This window comes from Amblyomma maculatum, chromosome 10 (genome assembly GCF_055883805.1).
Source record: "Amblyomma maculatum isolate TAMU_Amacu chromosome 10, ASM5588380v1, whole genome shotgun sequence".
Taxonomy (NCBI): Eukaryota; Metazoa; Arthropoda; class Arachnida; order Ixodida; family Ixodidae; genus Amblyomma; species Amblyomma maculatum.
In genome coordinates this window covers 53,213,166-53,231,726 of record NC_139353.1, presented here as the reverse complement: position 1 = coordinate 53,231,726, position 18,561 = coordinate 53,213,166, and the positions used below count along the sequence as shown (strand labels likewise).

The 18,561-nt window shown below is 44.7% G+C and overlaps 2 protein-coding genes across 2 annotated transcripts in view; one reads left to right on the top strand and one right to left on the bottom strand.

Moving 5' to 3' along the window:
* ps (RNA-binding protein Nova-1-like protein passilla) overlaps positions 1–18,561 on the bottom strand; it is a 33,200-nt gene that overhangs the window by 11,977 nt on the left and 2,662 nt on the right. The window contains exon 2 of the mRNA XM_084582759.1: positions 8,750–8,792. Coding sequence (XP_084438885.1) covers positions 8,750–8,783 — 34 coding nt within the window. The 5' untranslated portion in view covers positions 8,784–8,792. The remainder of the gene's footprint in view (positions 1–8,749; positions 8,793–18,561) is intronic.
* The window catches only part of stnB (stoned B), a 49,877-nt gene continuing 37,418 nt past the window's right edge, over positions 6,103–18,561 (top strand). The window contains exon 1 of the mRNA XM_084582755.1: positions 6,103–6,242. The gene's annotated coding sequence lies outside the window, so the exon portion shown is untranslated. The remainder of the gene's footprint in view (positions 6,243–18,561) is intronic.

Sequence of the window (18,561 nt, the reverse complement as noted above, 5' to 3'; positions counted from 1 at the left end):
AAGTATTTTTGTTCACAGTGTGATGAAGCATCTGAGCCCCTTTTAAGAATTTAGATAATTCAAGCAAATGTTCACATAAAATAAGGGTGCGACAAGATGCCCAATATGTATTCAAAAAATTATTTTGCCTCACCACGGTGGCGCAGCAGTTGAGAGCGCAAAGGGGCGCTCTCAACTGCTGTACCCAAGATTGCGAGATCCACTTTTCAATGGAGGCAAAAAGCAAGGCGTCCGTGAGCAGTGCGATGTCAGTGCATGTTAAAGAACCCCAGGTTGTCCATATTTTTGAAGCCCTCCACTGCGGTGTCTCTCATAACCTGAGTTGCTTTATGTCATTAAACCCCATAAACCAAACCAAAGCAAAAAAATTGTTCCTTTTATATGAACAGTCTCTTGTGCCACACCACTCAAAATTGCTAGGCTTTCCAAGTGCTTGAAATAGCTACTGTGATTAGCATTGTAATGACTGTGTGACTAGGTTATATTTTATTGTTTGAAGCGTTGCATGCGAAGCAGCCTTTATTTGTTTGAACCCCATTCTGGCAATGAAATTTGAACTTGTGTGTCTGTATGACAATGCAGTGCTTTCACTTGTCACATCTTTTGCAGTGGCATGGTGGTGGTGACTTTGGTGCGTTTCAGGTGATGGCAGCGCCTCCCAAGAAGGGGGGCTACCCTTCTCGGCAGCGCCGCTTTGGACCGGCGCCCCTGGCCTCTTTCGAAGACCTACCCACCGATGACCAAGACAGCAGCCCCGAGGCACGCAGCCCTGACACCCTCGTGCCCTCTGAGGTGTCCACGCCACAGGTGGGCTGGCTTAATGATCAATGTACAGTGGGGCTCAGGGGGATCTCAATGCTACGGCAGCAGCTGTATTGCAGTTTGAATCTCATTGTAGGTCAGAGGTTATCAGCCTTTTTTTTTTTATCTTCGGGGGAACCGCAACAGCTTTAAAAAGATGCTGAGGAAACTTGTGGGGTTTGCTTCTACCCCTTCCTGCGTAACACGTATGCGAAAAGCTGGCTGGGCACTTAAGCTTCGTTTTTAAGGGTATGACGTGATGGCGTTAACCGGTTCCATCTGCCGGCTCCCTTTGCTGATCCTTGTTCCTGTCAATGCACTGTGCTACTTGAGTACTATCTTTCTGTTCATGCCTCAATCAACCCACACATACTCATTATTATACAGTCTTAACATATAATAATAATATAATATCAGTGTATTATATTGTCAGCATGAAAGACCATTAGACTTATGTATGAAGCCCCGCTTTAACCAAGCCGTACGAATGTGCCTTCGCGGCTGAGGAGTCTGGCTCGGGATCCCAAGATCTTGGAAGGCTGGATATCGACCTCGCCCTTTCATCTCAAAGGCAAAAACCGGAGTTGGCAGTGCATGTCATCTTGGCCATATCATGGGTCATGGGGTTCTTGCCATTATACAACGTGACAGCCAGTCATTGCACGGCTGTGTAACCTGTCAGCCACCACCTGCCAGAGGGACACCTGTAATTTTACTCGCGATACCAGCGCCGACAACACCGACATTGGATTTCCTGGTGAACGAAGTCTTGTAGCACCCTCCTCCTTCCCCCCACCAACAAAGAAAGTACACGTATACGAAACCTTAAAACATGGCCAAATTCAATGACAAAAACGACTCTCTTTGTAGTGAAACAGTCTCAAAATATGTAGGCTGGTAAAGCAGTGATGAGGGTTAAAGCGTGCATTGATTTGTGTATTTGGAGAACCCGAAAAGTACTCCAAGAAACCTTGTAAGGGTCTTTGGAACCCACTTTGAGAACCATTCTAGTGGTTGGTTGCACCATGGCAAACACTGTGGGATGACCCGCCCTTTTGATAAACAGCCAGTTGCATACCTTCTGCTGTCACGGAGTTCTCACCTTGTCATTTAGGGAGTGGCAAACGGACCTTGTTTTGCAATTTGTACCGAGTGCAAAAGTGAATAAAGCTACAAGTGGGGCTGTTTTGGCACATAAGTACGACATCCACACTGAGGAAGGAGCGACTCAGACTGAAGAAAAGAACTAAAGAAATTTGTGTTCGTTTTTTTTGCCATGTGTACAGTAGTGTGCAAAAAGAGAGAAGCCACATGAAATGCTGCGACTTCCGTTTTTCTGTATAAAAAAGGTGCACGTGACGAAAATGCTTGTCTAAGGAGGCCATACGCTATCTTGGCTCCGTAACTTTTTAACTCTGCATCAGCAGTTTACGGTGGTTAATGGCTTTTCCTCGCCCCTATCCGATGTAACTTCCGGTGTCTCGCAAGGCAGCATACTCGGCCCTTTACTTTTCTTGATATATATTAATGATTTGCATAGTAAGGTTCCTTCTCAATTGAGGCGCTTTGTGGATGATTGTATTATCTATCGTACGATTAACAACACCGACGATCATCTAGCTCTTCAGGCAGATCTTGACACAATTTCTAACTGGTGTCAAGCCTGGCAAATGACTCTTAACGTTAAGAAGTCCAAGGTTAGGACGTTCACCCGCAAGAAGACCGTATCCAAATTTAATTATTTATTAAATGACTTTGTTGTACCTCGGGCCTCATCTTACAGATACCTAGGTATTCATTTCACGCCTAACCTATCGTGGTCCTTACACATTTCCACCATTCATAGCAAAGCATCAAAGACGCTAAGGGTATTTCCGCCGTAATTTGCACAAGTCTCCGCCCACCGTACATAGCCTCTCTTATCTACCTTTTGTCCGTCCACAGCTAGAATATGCTTCAGCAGTATGGTCACCATACCAAAAGTATTTAACTTGCCAACTAAAATCTGTACAGAATAGAGCCGCTCGCTTCATTTCAGGCAATTACAAACCAAACTCTTGCATTACAGTAATTAAACAGGCCATTTCACTTCAGCCATTAAAACTTCGTCGACAACTCGCCCTTTTATGCCTTTTTCAGAAATATGTTCATAGCCTGAGACCATGCCCCTTTCCCCTTGAAGCTCCATTGCGCATATCATCGCGGCTACATCATAATCTTAGCTATCGACGCATTTCTGGCAAAACGCTGGCATTCAATTCATCTGCACTGCCACGAGCCATTTCACTATGGAATAGTCTTCCTGACACAATCGCCTCTGAAGTTGACCGGGCGTCATTAAACGCGCTGGAAAAATTGTTCACAAAAAATTGTTCATAAATAAATAGTTTGTCATTGGGTGTTATTCTTTTACATGTTCTTGTTGCATTTTGTCTTTGTATAATCATCTTGCCGTAGCCTGTAATCATTTTTGTTTCTCACTGTTCATGTTCCCCCCTTACTCAATGCTCCGCCTTAGGAGCCTGTAAGGTATATTGAATAAATGAATAAATATCAGAGGGGACACCATATGCATATCCCAAAAACAACGGCTGCACGTAACAAAAATAATTGCAGACAGTTTTGTCTAATCTTGTCTGCACTTTTATGCACGACTGTACCTATAATAGAACAGCAGCATAAAGCAACTGACAGCAGGTATTCATGGTGTGTGCTGCTGTGAGCATCCTCCTGGTAACGGGTGTGTCATCGTTGAACATCTGTCTTTTGCCTTGTTTTGAGCTGCGGTGTTTGGTTGTCGAGTAGGAGTTCATGTCTTTAGTTCTCAGCAGCAAGGGTGGTATTTAGCAGATATTAAAGTAAAATAAATGTCTCCTTGTTGAACATTCAGTGCAATTCAGAAAGCTCATGACGAAAATAAATTATTTGCTGCATTCTCTTGCATTCTGCTTTATATTGGAGGGAAGATACGGTGCATAAATTGTGCTTAGCGAAATAATGAACAGCTACTGGTTGTGACCAAATGCTCAGCTGTCATTGAAGCATCGTTTCACCAGTTACCCTAGGCTCTCTTTTTTAAGTCAGTATGAATGCCTGCTTGCTTAGTTTCCAGCTGCTGTGTGATCGATCCTTTGCCAGAGTCGTTCGAATTGCGCCTGCCATGGGGGGTACAGAACATTTATCCACGTAACGCATGAAAGCTTCCAGCTGGCATGATGCAGGCAGTGCAGAATTTGCTAAAATGGCACTGGTGACAAGCTTGTCAAGTTTAGAGCACAGCTCTTCTGAGGCACCTGCTCGTGAGTTGAGGGTTGCTGGCCTCAGCGGTAGCGTAACCGCCACAGCAAAGGATGAGCACAGCAGAGGATGAAAGTATGTGTGGGGGGGGGGGGGGGGGGGGGGGGGGGGAGAGCTTGAGAAAGAAAGTGAAGGAAGAGGCTATAGCATGAGAAGCAAAGCGGAGGAAGAGGGAATAATAAAGTCTCGAGAAGAAAAGTGGAAGAGGAGGATACAGCAGGGTAGGCGAGAGCGCGAGGAGGGCAGGGGCTAGAGTGGTAGAAACTGCCATTCTCTTTTTCTGTGGTGGAGGCTGTTGTGACAGAGCTGCTGTGCCAATGCCGAGGCCAAACGCTACCACCGTTCAGTACTGCGATCATCTGTTGTTCAAGTTTTCAAATACCTAAGAACCTGTGCTGACATTTCGCATTATCATAATCGTTGGGCCGCATTTTTTTGGTAAAATCTATGTGAACATGAGTCACCCGGCTAAGTTGAGTGCCCCAACTACTAAGCCATCGCAGCAAAGCCATTTTCTGTTTTTGTTGTGTGAGCAGTTGTACCATTGCGGTGCTAGTGGTTGCAAGATGTCCCCATGCATCCTTTGTAGGAATCAAGCTTGTAGTGCTAGTAGCTGTACTGTGTATTTAGTGTGACGATTTTAATTTACCAGCCTCGAGCTTTTGATGGTATTCATAACACGCATTCCAAGAAGGCATTGCCCGAAATCAGGACGCTTGACTGCTTTTGAAGAAATTTTACACTTTGAAAGTGGTAAAGAAGTGCATGAATAGCGTGGCCTAGAGCTCCAGATTTCTAACCTTCCCCCCCGTCGTTGCAGGTGGAAGGGGATGTCGACTCGCTGGCGACGCTGACACCGTGTGGCTCAGTGCTCACTGCCAATGGGTCACCCTCCTCACCCGTGGCGCCATCTCTGCTAGAACCCCCTACGCCTTCGGGTGACTCCCTGACTCCCGAAGAGCCCACACGGCGAAAGGGATCATGGACTGAACTCTTTCTGCGCGGCCGCTCTCCGTCGCGCAGCAGTGGGACCAGCCCCGAGCCCAAGGGCTTCTTCTCGTCTCTGCTCAAGCTTGGTGGCCGCAAGTCGCCCCGCAGCCCATCGCCCCACAGCCCGTCACCTGTGCCTACCGCTCCTCGCCTTTCAGTCACCCTGCACGACGACCAACCGGACGGCTTGCCGGATAGTTTGCTTAATAGGCAGCCAGAAAGTGTGCCGTATAACCAGCCGGACAGCTTGCCGCACAACCTGCCAGACAACTTGCCACATAACCAGCCAGACAGCTTGCCATGCAGGCCACTTGAGATCGTGCCACATAAACCGCCAGAATGTTTGCCGGATAGTATGCCGAATAAGCTGCCAGAGAACTTGCCACACAAGCAACCAGAGGGCAACCCCAAGAAACAGCAAGGTGGTGCTCGAAAGAAGCAACAGGATGGCATGCGAGACGAGCCGTGCGCGCGACCGCAGGATCTGGACATTAATGACCCGTTTGACCGGTCATGCCTGCTGGAACGCGCCTGTCAGTCGCTCGCAGATATTCCCAGCGCTAGCCGCCGGGGAAGCAGGGAGTCGCCTGAGCAGCTCTCGTCTGAGTCGGAACTTGCGCTGGACGCCGTTCTGGCAAAGCAGAGTAGTCAGGACGAGTTTGAGACCCTGCTTGCCCAAGACTCAGTGGAGTCGGAGGAATTCCTGTCAGTCGCATCGGCCGCACCGCCTCCGCCATCTCGAAGCCCCGTGCCTTCGCGGCAGCAGCGGCTTGAGGTGGTGACCATTCCGATAGAGCGCCCACGCAGCACGACGCCCATCAACATTGCTCCGCTGGAGGCTTTCCTGCCGGTGTCGCCAGAGCCCTGCCCTCCGGACAAGATCCGGCTGTTCCTTCCCGGGGAGCAGTTCACGGGACGTGGGCCCCGGAGCCCCCGCCGCAGCTCGCTCAAGAGCTGGCTCCACTTCTGCGAGGAAGGCCTCCAGAGTCCGAGGAGTCGCAAGAGGTCGGAGGACAGCCAGGCAGCCAGCTGCTGTGACTGCCCTGGCCGGGAGACCCCTCAGCCCGACTGCCCCTGTGACTGCCACCAGCAATCTCCCGGGAGCAGCTCCCTGAGCAGCCCAGAGCACGCCTCCTAGAGCACACCCCCCATCCGTGAGTGCCTTCTTGTCTGCTTCTGTCTGTTATCGCTGGTGGCCGTCACCTGATCCTTAGTTAACTCTACCACCTTTCAAATTGCTAGTCCATAACCGGCTGTTAACTGTGGCCACTTTCTTGTGAGTTGGGCGGTCGGCTGTCAGTGGCACCCTCTTAAGGGGGGAGAAGGCTCTTGATTGGCTTAAAATCGCGGGAAAAAAAAGTCTTTTTGTTTTAAATGAAATTTTGAAAATTACAGCCAATCACCTACATCCCAACTAGTTTATTCACTCCCTGGGCCAATAATTCAACTTTATAAGTGCAAACGGGCTGAATAAATCATACCCCTACATCCCACAATAAATCCCACAATTTTGTGACACTTTGCTAGTTTAAAAAGAAGGATATCTTCACATCTAGAGCAGATAAAGGAATGATATAAATTTTAGCATGCTTCGTAGTGATCAAACTATATGATGTTGGCAACATATTTGTCATTTTATTCTTGCTAATTTTTTTCTGCGCTCTAATTTAAATGGCTGATAAATCACTTTTTCCAACATCATAATTTAGCAAGTTGTAAAATGAATATTGTGTTAATCAAAAAAAGTAGTTCCTACATTGTATTCCGTATACTGTATTCTACTCAGCCACATGTTAATAATAGTTTTCTGATTAATGTTTTCTTTGCTCTATTGTTCCTTTAAACAAAGGGGTGAAAAATGTTGAATGTTTTAAAAACTAAGTTACCTAACAGAAAAGTGATTACATATTTGATAACATGAAAAAAAAAAAAAAACATTAACACTGCATTTTCGCTGAGTTTAGTCTAAAAGTAAAAAAAAAAAAAAAAAAAAAAAAAGCTTAAAGAGCTCTGTCCCCCATTAACCATTGTTTTTCCACTTTTTCACGATTGGGGAGTGGTGAGCAGATCTGAATCCGGCCGGTGGCTTGGTAGTCTGCTAACCTCCAAAGTTAATTTGCTCTGAACAAGTAACACCCTTCATTGTGCAGTGCCTGTAAAAAAAACCTGTGGCATTGAAAATTCTCAGATGTACTGCTTATTTAGTGCAAAAATTCAACATGCCAATATGTGGGCCTTTGCATCACATAATTTTCTTTTTGTTTCCAAAACTAGGACCAGGTTGCTTCAAGGTTTGCATTTAAAAGCTTAATTTTCTTCGTGCTATAAAACACGTGCAATATATTTTCTGTCTAAAACTCGAGAATGCGCCGTATTTTGTACAAGGTCTGCCTGGAAAGTATCTGACCGGATATGGTCTCGGCTTTGTATGGATGTCATTTGGCTCTGTGCTGGCAAAGGGACATTAGCTACTTTGCATTCGTCAGTAACCAGTATTGCTTTTGGATACTCGATTGATGTTTGAGCTGAACTAGGTGATGTTGCACGACATCGTAACATTCTAAATGGAGGGACGCTTTATCATTGCATTTTATTTTTTATTTTTATTCCCAACTTTGTCTTAATATTTTCAGTAGCTGTATACATGATGTGAAAGCTTTTAGCAGCAGTTGCATGTGTGTGAAACACACCTATATTCTTGCAGCTGTCCACGGATTGGATTGGATTGGACCCTTTATATTGGGTGTACAATAAAGGGTCCTAGCCGAGTCCTAGATTCTGTGGCGGAGTCTATCCCTCTGTGCTGTCTGCACCAACTATTGGGCATGCCTTTCCCGATTATCAAGGTGCTGCTCCCTCATCTCGTTGAACCTGATCTTGGAATCTACTTCGTCGCATCGTGTCTGCCCACTGCATCGCCCTCTGTAGCTTTTCTCAACCCAAAACCTAGCACTTGCGGCAGGGATGTCTGCGGAAATGTTGGAACAAATGTATTGGGACTAGTTTTTCTGTTTTCACCGATTGAGCAGATGAAACTGAAAGTGCAGTAACTTGTCTGTTTGCTGTGCAGAGCCAAATGAAAGACAGGTCTAACCATTGATGGTCGTTTTGTGGGCAGAGCTCACAACTACTGGTCAATTCGTATCAAGAACCAGTATCAAACGTCAACTTCCCAGGCTTGTTGCAGTTTCTGTGGCCGGTTAGACCATAAATAGGGGCTTACACATTGTCGTGCTATTTGAAAAGGAGTCAGAAGTAGCTGTTGGGGCACAAGTTTTCACTGTTACCGTGAAGGAATTTCAAGCGTTTTATATTTGCAAGTATTTGGAATAAGAAAAGGTTGTATTAGAGAAATGAGTTACTTAGAAATGGAATTATTGGCCAGTAATCCTGCCTTCATTTCTTGCAACGTACAGGTTTGTATTAGGGCTGTAATAATATATTTGGTTCTTTAGCGACTATTTTGAAGCACGGCTTATCTTCAGCTACGAATTCATGTTAATATTAGTGTGGATTTTTTTCTCACTGGTCTGTTGCATTGTGAAGTTCTCGTTATGACAGTTCTTTTTCTGCCGTGCTCGCCTATCCTCTGTATGAACTAGGTGTAAATAAACATTGTTGTTATTGCTGTGATTATTATTGTTAATTAGAAGCTACTTACTACTTGTGGCCTCTATGGTCTCAGGGTACAGCATCTTCCTTGGCTGCAAAAGCGTGTTGTAAAGAAAAGCATTATAAATGTGCATATTAGGCCTTTAAATTAACTAAATTAGGTTTCTTCTAGTGGACACCTATTAGAGCACAATATCAGTCTCCTCTTTAATGAGCAATAAGTAAAACATTCTGTGGCATTTGTTTCAGAAATTAAGTGGGATTAAATTCTATTCATTTGGCATCTCTAGTTATCTATTACGCAAGGACAGATATCACCCTAATTATGCTAAAGCAGCATTGGTCGAGCGTGGGCAATTAACTGTTACTGAAGCGCAAGTGATTCTGAGAGGTCTCGGAAAATTTTTTATAAACTCAGTATCAATACAACCTTGGTGTAACGTATATCAATAGGTAGCTACTTATATGCTCATTCATATATGAAGACATTTACCTTGACCATTATACTTGCACAAAAAAAAAAAAGCTTTCAGTGTTAACTTAAAAATAAAACAAAATTCAAAAGGTGGTATAAAAGGGAATAGTAGTAACGAAAATTCAGAATATACAAAATGTGGTAAAATACCTCTTTTCTTAGTTTTAAAAATATGGCTTACATGCCCAAGTTTTATTTACTTCATTTTTTTTTTTGGTGTTAGCTCTTTCGAAAACCAGGAAAAAGCAGGCTACCCTGAAGGATCTCTGATCAAAAAAAAAATTTTCGAAAAAAATATTTACATGATTCCCTTACAAAATAGTCAATTCCGGATATATCGAACTGTTTGTATCGAGCTGCTTGAATGTTTCCTTGAAAACCCTGTATGCAAAAGTTGTGGTTTTTACGTAGGCATAGGCCACCAACCACCGCGGGTTCGAACGTCGCGCAAGCCGAAGCCCCGATCAGCCGTCACCACGCGCACACTGAAACACCGCAGCGCGCACTCAATCTCCACCGGGAGGAGAGCACTGCGCTGCAAGGACACAAACCTCCAAGTTCACAAAGGAGACGTTTATTGAAACGCCATCCTCCAGCGGCACACACGCACACGCACACACATACACATATATACAAAACGCACATACACACACATACTCAGTCACCATGTCAAGGGAGCGCGCGAGGAGCAAGGCTCCCCTGCGCGCACGAAGTGACACGGAGTGCGCGCCGCAAGCACGCAAGGGCGTGCTGTGATCTCTCTCTCGCAGTGACCGAAGGGTTCCTTTGAGAGAGTGGGCAACCACCGCAAGGTGCGCCTGTCGCGGATCGTTGGATCACGATCGACAGGCTCGAGCTGCGCTCTCAGGTACGACCCGGAGTGGACGAACTCGAGTACACACTGGTCTGCGCGACAAAGGCCGGCAGATAAGAACAGTTGCGTACGCACCTTACGATGTCTCGGAGGGGTCTCTCTTTGGGCCCTGCTCGGAGGGTCGCGCGAGCGCGGCCGTCGAAGCGGTGCCATGCTCCCGCCAAAAGGCGCCAATGGGAACAGCCACTGGGACGCCAGGGCGGAGCTGTGGCCCGAACGACAGTGACAAGTGGTCCGAGCCTCTCTCTGCCGCCTCAGGCGGGAGAAAGGGAACGAGGAGAACAACTGGGGAGCGGGCGGTGGCCGCGCAAAGGGCAGCCGCAGCAAGCCCGAATCCCACAAAGTGCAGCACTGTTTGCTTTTATCGAACTTCTTTTTATGGAACATTCAATAGTATATCAAACTGCGTGCTATGCTCTTGCGAGAGGTGCTTCTCGTAATGTTGCTTCCACAATAACTTTTTGCTGATGGAGTCGGGTTGGCTAGTTGTCTTTGCTGTATAAAGTGTGATGAGGTGAATGTAGAGTCTGCATGAAGTGGCCTTCGGTCTGGCGTGTTTTCAACGCGACACTGCTGTCATGTGGGGAAGTTGGCATTCAGTGCTCTGGTTTTGCTGTGAAGGAAGCCTAGGGGGCGAAAGGCTTGCGGTAGCTCTCACGTGGCCTACTTTGCTGCTGGAGGTGACTCACAAATCAGCTGTACCCTACCTGTGAGGTATTATTTCGTTTAGAGTGTGCAAATAACAGAATTATAACTTTATGGTAGGTGGTGGCTTTTCCCAAGGCATTGGTCGCTGCAGCTTTGATGGGAACCCAACGGTACTAATGTGGTGTAGTGTGAGATGAGAGCAGCTCGAGCTCTGACGCTGCTACATGGTCCAACCCGGCCCACGGAGTGGCGCGCAACTCAATGCCTGGCACAAGGTGCTGTTCAGTGCGTAAGGATCAGCGCGCTGCTTGCATCAGTCCATCATATTTACGTTTCTGGGTTACAGACAAGCTCATCTACTGGCATGGTATTATTGACCTCTCAAACTATTTTGCGATTTCCTTCGTGTTCAATATATCAGGATTTGACTGTACACTTAAACGTACCTGTTTTGACTCATTCAAATAAATACAAAGTTTTAAGATCATTAGCTCTTGCTACTTCCTATTTCCAAGGTCGTGTATGCCTGATTTGAAGGTAAAGCCGAGACAAAAAGGCAATGAAATACATATCACGTGATCATTCTAATGTGTATAGCAACATTGAGCGCACAGCACTCCAACTGATTACCATACGTTCGATTTCTTTTATGTGTGCCACTATATCAGCCATCTAAGTGGGGACCCCCCCCCCCTCCCCCAAGACCACCATTTTGATAAAGTTAAGGGGTTGTACATTTGACGCAGAATATTCAAGGTGGTGTCAAATGACTCGACACCTTCTAAAGGATAAAATTTCTAATTGAAAGAAAGGCTAAATATGTGTTAGAGTTGTGCCGACCACCTTTCTGCCTGCCTTTAACCCGTGAATATGGTAGATCTTTGGGCGGCCATTATGACTAAACTGATTGTCACATAGGGTTTCAGATGGTGTCAACTGATTTGGCTCGTTTAGGTGTGCACATTTGTACGCTGTAATAGCTGATATAATAAATAAATATTCCGGATATAGCAAATGTGTTTTTAATTTGCAATATTATTTCCCAATCCACATAGTAGATGGCGCTGCTTTTGTATAGGAAATAGGGCGCCTACATGTTGTGCCGCGGCGCCCGGCTTAAGGCTCGTTCACACTTGAGCAATCGGAGGCGCAAGCGAGTGAAATCCACTACCGCTGACGCGCTCCTTCGTTCACACTTCTGAGCCAACATATCGCCGCCGTCGCTGCTTCGACTGCGAGCTCCTGTTAACCCCGACCTGACTGCTCGACTGCAGCTACGTACATACTCCACAAAAAGCATACACATTGTTACGATGTGGCAAGCCAATGAAGAAAGACGACAGAACATGACCAATGGCGATGGTAGATGACGTTTAAAACGGGCCTAGCGCGAGCGCTCCTGCCCGCGCCACTGCCCGCTTCTTCCTCTTTGTTGGTCTGTAATATGACCCGGGGCCACCGAGCGATCGTCCCGATCGTGGACGTGGAAGTTTATCGATGATGAGTTCATGGCATGATGATAGGAGTGTTGTCTGGATGCTTGAAGAAGAGGAATAAAGAAGAAGTGAACGGCTTGCCGGCATGATGATTCCCAGTGAACCGTGGCCCAGGACACTCCCAGGCCACACGTCTCCACAACCCCATGGCGGAGGCCAAGGCACGCATCGCATGGCATAGGCAGGGGAGGATGTCTTCCAGTGTAGTGGTGTCTTGGGTCGTGGGGTCGTTGGTCGACATATCAGGTCAGTGGGGCCACATATGGTCGTTCGGATCTCTCCTTGTGTCTTGTGGTCACGTGTGGCGTCTCGGGTCAGTCTCTCCGTTGTGTCTTGTGGTCGGGGCGGGGGGACGGGACGGAGAAACGGCAAGGTCTTGCAGGGTCCGGCAGGCTGGGAAAGAGCCATGCGATGCCTCCTCGCCTTCAAGCGACGGCGCACGAAGTTGTAGGGCGCCGAAGCTCCGGACCAAGATGAGGGGGTGATGATGAAGTACCTCGCACCTCCAACCAAATGTTACAATGTGGCAAGCCGATGAAGGAAGACGACAGAACATGACCGATGGAGATGGTATATGACGTTTAATGAATTGCTAGCGGGCCTAGCGTGAGCGCTCCTGCCCGCGCCACTGCCCGCTTCTTCCTCCTTGTTGGTCCTAACAATATGCTAAGTGCCGAAGGAAAAACGCATTATCATTCAATTCTTCACTAAATCTCACATCTGACCCACGTACTGTGGCAACAAGAACTTCAACGTGTTATCTGGAGGCATCGTAAACAAAAGGAGCATACTTGCCGCTCATACCAAGGACAGCGTCAATCTTATTCCAAATGTCATTCTTCCCCTATTGCATCCTTCCCTGTTGCGCTGGTCGCCCGGCGAAAAAGGGCCTCGGATAAAAAGTAAAAACTAAAAAGTAACAAAGCACCTCAAATAAATTAAAAAAGCTAGAAAAGTCAATTTGTAGAAGAAAACGGCAGCGCTAGCAGGATTCGAACTCACTACCTCCTGTTCCGTAGCGTTCTATGCTAACCACTTGGCCACGCTGAGATATGGCAACTTTAGAAATATTTTTGCATGTTATGTCACGGCCGCATTTATAATTTTGGAACTTCATGTTTTGAGGTGTACAGGTCATTGCTGCCTCTCTAAAAATTACAATTTCTTGACCATCAGAGCATGCTGCCTGCTCTCACGACTTGCAACTAATGTTCTGGATGCCTATGCGCACTATTTTGTGCACTGGAATCATTTTAACATGTGAAGTTTCACAGCGCTGGCAAATTTAGTAGCGCCGGCTCTTCGGTCATGCTCTGCTACCGTGGACGTAATTTTTGTTGAACACGGAGCTTTAGCACAAACCTTCAAGAAAAAAGTGCCACGAAGCTTCAAAACCGGCAAGCGCAGCAGCGAGGACACTATTTTGCTGGTAACTAAATCTTATTTGTACGTAACCATTTCGGGAAGCGTTGCGATTACCGAGGGCTCGGTTTGTTTATACGCAGTGCAAGAAGGAGCGCAAAAGCTTGAGAAAAACGTAAAGTATTATGCATTACAAGTGCTCTGTTGTTTTTTCTTTCATGGTTACATCGCTCGGTAAATTACTCTCTTCATTGTTTTATCGTCGATTTTGAGTACGCTGTTGCCATGTTGGCCCCTGAGGGATGCTAACCGGTCGACGCTGCGGGCCGCGCCGGCCCAACTTTCTCGCCTTCCTATTGGCTGATGAAATTTGGTGGAAAGAAATTCGGCGGCGAAATCGGTCCCGGACCGAATTGGCTTTCCGCCGAGATTTCTGGCAGATTCTCTGCCGCGGCCGCGGATTTCACTCGCTTTTTCCGCCGAATGCTAGAGTGTGACCACGCCATTAGGGTGGTGACATCTCATGCTAGGGTTGCCTATTTGGGCCAAAACGGCCGTCAATCTTGGTGGGCCGCCGTTTTGGTCCCCAGCCTAAGAGTGGCACGCTTTGTATTATAGAACCAGGCTGTTGTAAAGGAGAAGTTGACCGTCATAGCTGATTAGGAACCTTATATGCCTTTTGGGGAGGATCACAACTTTGTAATTAGATCAAAATGACTTTTCTTAGTAGGCAATATCGTTTGCCGAAGCATTGAAAAGGCTGATGAGCATTGTGTACAGGATGTGTAGAGAGAGTGTCCACAGTAGTTTTGTAGCTGTGTTTTATTTTAGGTACAATACCACTTTTGTTATATCCATGGAAACTTAGGTCTAGTATAATTGCACTAATACTATTGTAGATATTCAGTAGTTAATTAGTTGATTGTGAATAAAAATGAACTTTACGCTGCAACATCGTCATATATTGTTGGATGGATTGCGTCGAGTACAAATGCGCTTGACTTTTTTCGTATCTTAATTGCCGTTATTTAATTACCAGTGATTAAAAATTGAACTTCAGGCTATAGCATTTAGTCATATATCATTGGATAGCTTATACCAAGTAAGATTGCACTGCACTAATTGCCGGCTGTAGTTAATAACTGTTACTTAGTTAATTGTGATTAAGAACTGAACTTCAAGCTACAATGTGAAGTCATATATCAAAAGATAGCTTATATTGAATACGATTGCAATACACCAATTACCAGTGACTGGTAATAGCTGTTAACTAGTTAAGTGTGATTAACACTTGAACTTTAGACTACAATGCCAAGTCATATATCACAAGATAGTTTATGTCGAATACTATTCCAGTATACAGATTACCATCCTTAATAAATAGCTGTTAATTATATATAAGCATTTCACTTTAGGCTACAAAGTAAAGTCGTATGTCACGGTATAGCTTATATTGAGTACGATTGCAATACCCTAATTAAGTCTTAGTTAATAGCCATTAATTTGTTAATTGTGATGAACAATTGAACTTCATCACTGCAATGGTAAGTCATATCACAGAATGGCAAATGTTGAGTACGATCCAGTACCAAAATTGCAGGTCTTACTTAATAGCCATTAGTTAATTGTCATCAGCATTTGAACTTTGGACTGCATCATATCATGGGATAGCTTATATCGAGCGCGATTGCAGCACACTCATTCTCGGCCTTTGTAACCATCATTCATCTAATCGTCGTTAGCAAAATACGAGTCACGAGTCCTGCTTATGACAGCATTGTGATTACACAATGTTTTTGACTCCACTTATTAGAGCATGCTACGTTTTAATGGGCTGAGTCATATGCTATGTTGCATGTGTGGGATTCGCACCGACTACCTTTCCGCCCCCCAAACAGCGCATTCCAAGGAGCTTCAGACTGCCTAATGGCCGAATCGTTTGTCGCAGGGAGTTCTGGTTGGTGTCTGATCGTTCGTCATGTTGTGATGTACACGTTCATGAAATTTAACAATTGATATAACGAGAAATGTACCTGATATAGCGAAGGTGGCTGTAATTCGCTATAGTAGTACAAAATCCAAGAATTAGATGGCACTGCTTGCAGCTCTCGCAGCTCATGCTCTGGGGCAATCTTGGTGCAATTTTTAAAAATTTTATAAATGACACAAAGAACAGATTTTTTTGCGAACTGGCTGAAAAAAGCATTGAAAAGTTGCAAAAGTTGTGAACATAAATATAAAAGAAGGTAATGAAAGTAATTCAGAATGTGCAAAATTGCTACATTGTAGCATTCTTAGTTCTAAGAGTTCGGCGCACTTGTCTGCAGGTTTCTTTTTTAGTGGTGTTCAGAAGCAGTGGTCACCATTCATTCGTTTTCTGTGGTGGTTGTTGCTGTCTGATGTACCCATTCCCTTCACTGCACTAACAAAATACAATATACCCAAATTACTAAGGAACTATTTTGTTGTGTGGTTAAATCCAGATGACTTTGCTAAGTTTTCTAAAAATGTTCAACTTCAGCTGTCCTCCTCATCCAATAGCGCAGCTTACAGTTTTTGCGTTTTTAAACTTTTTTGTGGCTTATGGCTGGCATGCTTTGCAGAGGGCAGTGGGGCTTGCTTTCAATTAGTCTGCCATCCATATTGAAAATCTGCTCAAAGAGCTCTTCTTTGGAAAGTTGGGTGGTCAAACAAGGCCAGATATGGCTGAAAGAGCTCACTTTTTGGGGTTTTGGAAGACAACTGGATACTAGTACCTGTACGGGAGCCTTCCGTGCTGTTGAAACCTTAGCATTAGCATAAGTTGTTGAACCCTAGTGAACCTAATAAAACAGCACAAACACACAGTGAGCATGTGCAGCTGCATAAGGTTCAGCATAAATTGAAAATATGCTTTAAAAAAAAGAAGAGTCCACAGTTTAAGGGGAGATGCTCCTCGAAGATACTTTTTTCTTAATATTCAACCTATGATTATGAAACTTATATCATTGATAAGGATTTTAATGCAGATTCCAAATATGGTCTTAGTTTTTATGTAGCATGCATAGTTTTTGTGTAATAGAGTCTTCAAAAGTAAAATATAGGGCTTTTTGTGCACACTTTTTTGAGGATTAAATTTATGTTTAGAGTAGCTTGCAATAGCTCATTTTGCATCTTAGGTTTAGTAGTATGAGAAAACTACTTGAAATTTGATTACAATAAATATCCTGTATTTGCAAAAAAATTCACTAACATCAAAAGTGTACATTCTGGGTGCTGCTAGTCAACATTTTGAATTTTTGCCAAAAAATGTAGAAGAGATATTGACAATCCAGATAGATATGCCCATTCTGCATACTTTGAAGAAGCTGTGTGCAAAATTTTATCCAAATCTGAGAATTCTACGCACTTGAAAGTTTGTGCACAAAATGTAAAAAATGCTGAAAATTAGAATTGGAGAAAAACGCATCTGAAAGTTTGAAACATCTGCATTCTTGAAAAACATGACACAAGCACATGAAATTTATTCACAAAATACAAAAATAAAAAATACCAAAATACGAAACTGCAGGAGATGCTGTCGGAGAGAAGAAGGCTTACTCTTCCTCTCCAAGCAGACGGCAATGGCGGGCGCTCCCGCGTTCTCGAGAGGCAGACGCGCGAAAGTTGACGATGTGCGCGAAAAATTGCTGTTTCTCGAGTCACCTTGGCTCAATAAAATGGATTTTTTATTAACTTCGCATTCGAATTTTGCCTTGATTTTTGGGGGGATTGTAGCTGAATGCCCAAAGATAATTTTGCAGTAAAAAACCGAAAATTGAAAAATGTCGCGAAAAACTCGCTTTTTCGACGTGCATCTCCCCTTAAGGCCATTTGGTTAAAATCCTAGTCTGTTATTTGCCAGGTTCATCATTCGAGCTGAAGTCAGAGCGCGTGAAGTTGTCTTTGGACTCTTTGCCATTTTTCTCATCAAGCAAATTGGCAGTTGGAGCAGCGAAATTATGTGAATGGCTCTGAACTCGCAGCGTGTTGTTAGGCTAGCTTGATGCCATTTTTTGTTGCCATTTGAGACCACCCTGCTCGAAATAATTATTTCTCATATGCTGCCACCAAGCATGCAGAAACCAAAACTACAGTTTTCATACTTTTGTCCTAGATAGGCATACTTGAACGCATGGGCATTTGAGTTAGGCAACATATTGAAAACCATGGGTCATATAGGATCCATGGGTCATATGGGATTCATGGCTTGTGGAACGATCCAGAAAGACTCAGTGCACTGGCAACGAGAATTTTATCGGGGTAATGCAGTATTTTCTTAGCTGCCTTGCATTGCTGCGTTTGAAGGGAACTTCCTGCTCCCCCCTTTATTCACATTGCTTGTGGAATACATTTCCGATTTCACTGCTTGTGGATTTAGAGCATTCTAGTTGAATGAATAGGCACATTTTATTCTACATTGCAATGCAGCAGATAAAATATTGTTCTGGCCTGTATTATGCAGCTTGTTAATTTTGAGTGGTACAAGAGAGTGGGCAGTAGTGTGCGGGAGTGCACTTAACACTTGGCACAATTGTTCTGACCTGATTGCGAAAGATTTCACCTGCTTTTGTGCAAAGACTGCAGGTGAGATTTGTGCATTGATTGTTGATTTATGTGGATAGAGTCATTTCTTTTCTTTCCTCTTCCTTGCTCCAAGAGTGAGTTGTCTTGGATTTGTCTATTGCTAGGGCTTACTATAACTTATGACAGATAAGTGAGTTGTCTTGGATTTGTCTATTGCTAGGGCTTACTATAACTTAGATAAGTCGTTCTGCAGAATATGAGGACATAGAGGTAAGTCAAAGGTTTTCCCCATTTGTAGATTAGTGGTGGGCCTTCTAATTTTGTACCTTTAATTCATTCTCCTTCATGCATGATCCCATTACTGTACTCAGGGACACTTTTCCTTGGCAATGGAGCCAAAGCTACGGAGCCGGAACGCATCATCTTCCTACGCAGCTGAATATAGTCCTATAGTTACATGG